Source organism: Rhinopithecus bieti, unplaced genomic scaffold (assembly GCF_001698545.2).
Source record: "Rhinopithecus bieti isolate Rb0 unplaced genomic scaffold, ASM169854v2 scaffold_10589, whole genome shotgun sequence".
NCBI lineage: Eukaryota > Metazoa > Chordata > Mammalia > Primates > Cercopithecidae > Rhinopithecus > Rhinopithecus bieti.
In genome coordinates, this window is record NW_016807065.1 from 570,866 (window position 1) to 574,891 (window position 4,026).

A 4,026-nucleotide genomic window follows, 5' to 3' on the forward strand; every position below is an offset into this window, starting at 1 on the left:
CAGGCTGGTCTCAAAACTCCTGAGCTCAAAGCCATCCACTTGCTTTGGCCTCCCAAAGTGCTGGGATTACAGGCATGAGCCACTGTGCCCAGCCCATAATTTAGTCTAAATATTTCTCAGATGTATTGTGGCTCATGCCTGTAATCCCAGCACTTTGGGAGGCCAAAGCGGGCAGATGACTTGAGGCCAGGATTTGGAGACCAGCCTGGCCAACATGGCAAAAATCTGTTTTACTAAAATACAAAATTAGCTGGGCATAGTGGCACATGCCTGTAATCCCAGCTACTTGGGAGGCTGAGGCATGAGAATCCCTTGAACCGGGAGGCAGAGGTTGCTGTGAGTCGAGATCATGCCACTGCACTTCAGTCTGGGCAACAGAGTGAGAATCTTTCTCAAAAAAAAGAAAAAGTAATAAAAAATAAAATATATATATATCAGACAGATTGTCTAAGAAGCTCTGTGAACACAGAGAATATAGGCAGGCTGGTGGCCTCATTGTCCTATTATTCAACTTAACTCAAAAATGGGGCTGGAACTCTGTACATATAATGGATATGTTAAAATGTTTAAATGTATTTCCAATGCATAAATGTTGTAACTGAGGAAAAATTCTGTTACCATACTGAATGTGAGAAATTCTTTGTTCATCTTTTATATCTGAACAGAACAGAAGCAATACTGCAGAGAAACTCTATGACTCTAACCATTGTGGAAAAGTCTTCAGTGAACACACATTTCTTATGACTCACATGAGAACTCACATTGGAGAGAAAACTTCTAAGGATAATCAGAGTGGAAAACCTTAAGAAAGAACTTTCCTCATAGTTTTTACAAGAAAAGTCATGCTGAGGGGAAAACGCCTAAGTGTGTTAAACATGAAAAAGCCTTCAACAAGTTTTCAAATCTTACTAGGCAGAATAAAACTCACACACAAGAGAAGTTGTGTGAATGCACAGATTGTTGGAGAACTTTTCTTTATCAGTCATCCCTTAAGGTACATGTAAGATCTCACAATAGAGACAAACATTATATATGTAAGGAATGTGGGAAAGCCTTCAGTAATTCCTCACACCTTATAGGACATGGAAGAATTCACAGTGGAGAAAAGCCCTATGTCTGTAAAGAATGTGGTAAAGCTTTCATTCAATCCACAGGACTTAAATTACACATCAGAACTCACACTGGAGAAAAACCATATAAATGTAAAGAGTGTGGGAAAGCCTTCACCCATCCTTCATACCTTACTGATCATACAAGAATTCACAGTGGAAAAAAGCCCTATGTATGTATGGAATGTGGAAAAGCCTTCACTAGATCCACAGGACTTATTTTACACATACGAATTCACACTGGAGAAAAGCCATATGAATGTAAGGAGTGTGGAAAAGTTTTTATTCATTCCTCATACCTTACAAAACATGTAAGGATTCACAGTGGAGAGAAGCCATATTTATGTAAGGAATGTGGGAAAGCTTTTACTCATTCCTCAGGACTTGTTTTACATATGAGAACACACACTGGAGAAAAGCCCTATGAATGTAAAGAATGTGGGAAAGCCTTTAATAATTCCTCAATGCTTAGTCAACATGTAAGGATTCACACTGGAGAGAAGCCATATGAATGCAAAGAATGTGGGAAAGCTTTCGTTCAATCCTCGGGCCTTAGTACCCATTTAAGAACTCACACTGGAGAAAAGGGCTATGGATGTAAGGAATGCGGTAAAGCATTTGCTCGTTCCACAAATCTTAATATGCACATGCGAACACACACAGGAGAAAAGCCTTACGCATGTAAAGAATGTGGGAAAGCCTTCAGGTATTCCACATGCCTTAACGTTCATATGCGAACTCACACTGGAGCAAAACCATATGAATGTAAGAAATGTGGGAAAAACTTCACTCAATCTTCAGCACTTGCTAAACATCTAAGAACTAAGGCATGTGAAAAAACCTGAAGTGTTCCTCAGATCTTAGTATTTACATCTAAACTCATCTGGAAACAAATCATATGAAGGTAAAGAATATGAAGAACCTTCACTGAATTTCCATTTCTTATATAATATGAATGAATTTAACATGGACACAAGTCCCAGTGATACAAGGAATAGGCGAGAGTAGTAGTTCTTCACACCTTATAAAGTGTAAGAACTCACCTTTGGGAGAAAAAAATGGTTCTAAGACGTGGTAAAGCTTGTTTCTTCCACTATTGTTTTTTTCTTTTTTTTTTTTTCTTTTTCTTTTTTTTTTTGAGACCGAGTCTCTCTCTGTCACCCAGGCTGGAGTGCAGTGGTGTGACCTTGGCCCACTGCAACCTCTGCCTGCTGGGTTCAAGGAATTCTCCTGCCTCAGCCTCTCGAGTAGCTGGGACTACAGGCGTGTGCCACCATGCCCAGCTAATTTTTTGTATTTTTAGTAGAGACGGGGTTTCACCATGTTAGCCAGAATGGTCTCAATCTCCTGACCTCATGATCTGCTCGCCTTGGCCTCCCAAAGTGCTGGGATTATAGGCATGAGCCATCACACCCAGCATATTGTTTATTTTCGTACCAAAATTACCATAAAAGCCAATTGAAGGTAAGAATGAGAGATAGCCTTAAAATACTTCACAAGCCTTCAGAGCACTTCATAACCAATACTGGAGAAAAACCCTCTGTATGTAAGGAATGTGATAAAACATTTACCTAGTGCTCAGGACTTAGTATCCACATGAGAATTCACAGTGGTATAAAACCCTACAAATGTAAAGGCTATAAGATCTTCACTTATACCTCTTAATAACTCAACATTAAAGAACTCACAGTGGGCAGATAGCCTATGTATATAAGAAATCTGGGACAGCCTTCAGAAATTTCTGACAGTTTCATGTGTAAGAAACCTCATCAATTTAAGGCATGTTAAGAATTCTTCCAGTGTTACTAAGTCAGTCAACTTGCATTAGAGAGAAACTCGATGAAGGTAAGATGTGGGAAATCTTTACTTCTGCCTCATGTGTCAATATATGGTAATCTCAAAGAAGCCAGAAACATTATGAATGCAAGAAATATGGGAATGCCTTCATATACACACACACATATGCACACACATACACATATGTATTATTTCATCCTTTAATATAAACGATAATTCATACTGGAGAGAAATCTTTATAATACAGAATGAGGGAAATGTTGCATCCATTTTACAAGTCTTATTATACATGTGAAAACCCACACTGCAAAGAAGCTATATGAATGTGAAAATATGGGTATATGCTGGGTGTGGGTGGCTCATGCCTGTAATCCCAGCACTTTTGGGAGGTTGAGGTGGGCAGATCACTTGAGGTCAGGAGTTTGAGACCAGCCTGCCAACATCGTTAAACCTTATCTCTACTAAAAATACAAAAATTAGCCAAGCATGGTGGCAGGTGCCTGTAACCCCAGCTGCTTGGGAGGCTGACGCAGGAGAATTGAGTGAACCCAGGAGACGGAAGTTGCAGTGAGCCGAGATATCTCCACTGCACTGCAGCCTGGGTGACAGAGCAAAACTCCATCTCAAAACAAAAGTAATATTTTAGCAGTACATATTCCTTAAGTGCCTCTGAAAATACTCACTGGAAGAATAAACTATGAATCTGAGGAGTTATGGGAAGCTTTCCGGTACTACTGTTACTGTACACAAGATAATTCATACTAGAGGAGAAATTGAAATAAATGACATGAAAATGAGATTGCCTTTCTATATGTCTCACTGTTCATGGTGACTTGTCATGGACAGTAAATTTTCTGTGGTTGAAAAGTTTAATTGCTTTTAAAATTCCCCCTAAGTAGAATTTTTTCTATGTTGTAGTAAGAAGAGCATGTGGGGGGAGTGAGGACTGGAGCAGTGAACTGTGCAGTGGATGTTAGGATGTTGTATTTAATCCCCATGGTGACCAGGCCATGCCTCTAATTCCAGCACTTTGGGAGGCTAAGGTGGGCGGATCACAAGGTCAAGAGATCGAGACCAGCCTGGCCAACATGATGAAACCCATTTCTTTTTTTTTTTTTTT

General features: G+C 39.6%; 1 protein-coding gene across 1 annotated transcript in view; it reads left to right on the forward strand.

The window, feature by feature from the left end:
- Positions 1–2,262, forward strand: part of ZNF846 (zinc finger protein 846) — a 12,370-nt gene extending 10,108 nt beyond the window's left edge. The window contains 2 exon segments of the mRNA XM_017880034.1: positions 666–798; positions 801–2,262. Coding sequence (XP_017735523.1) covers positions 666–798; positions 801–1,954 — 1,287 coding nt within the window. The 3' untranslated portion in view covers positions 1,955–2,262.
- The last annotated feature ends 1,764 nt before the right edge of the window (positions 2,263–4,026 follow it).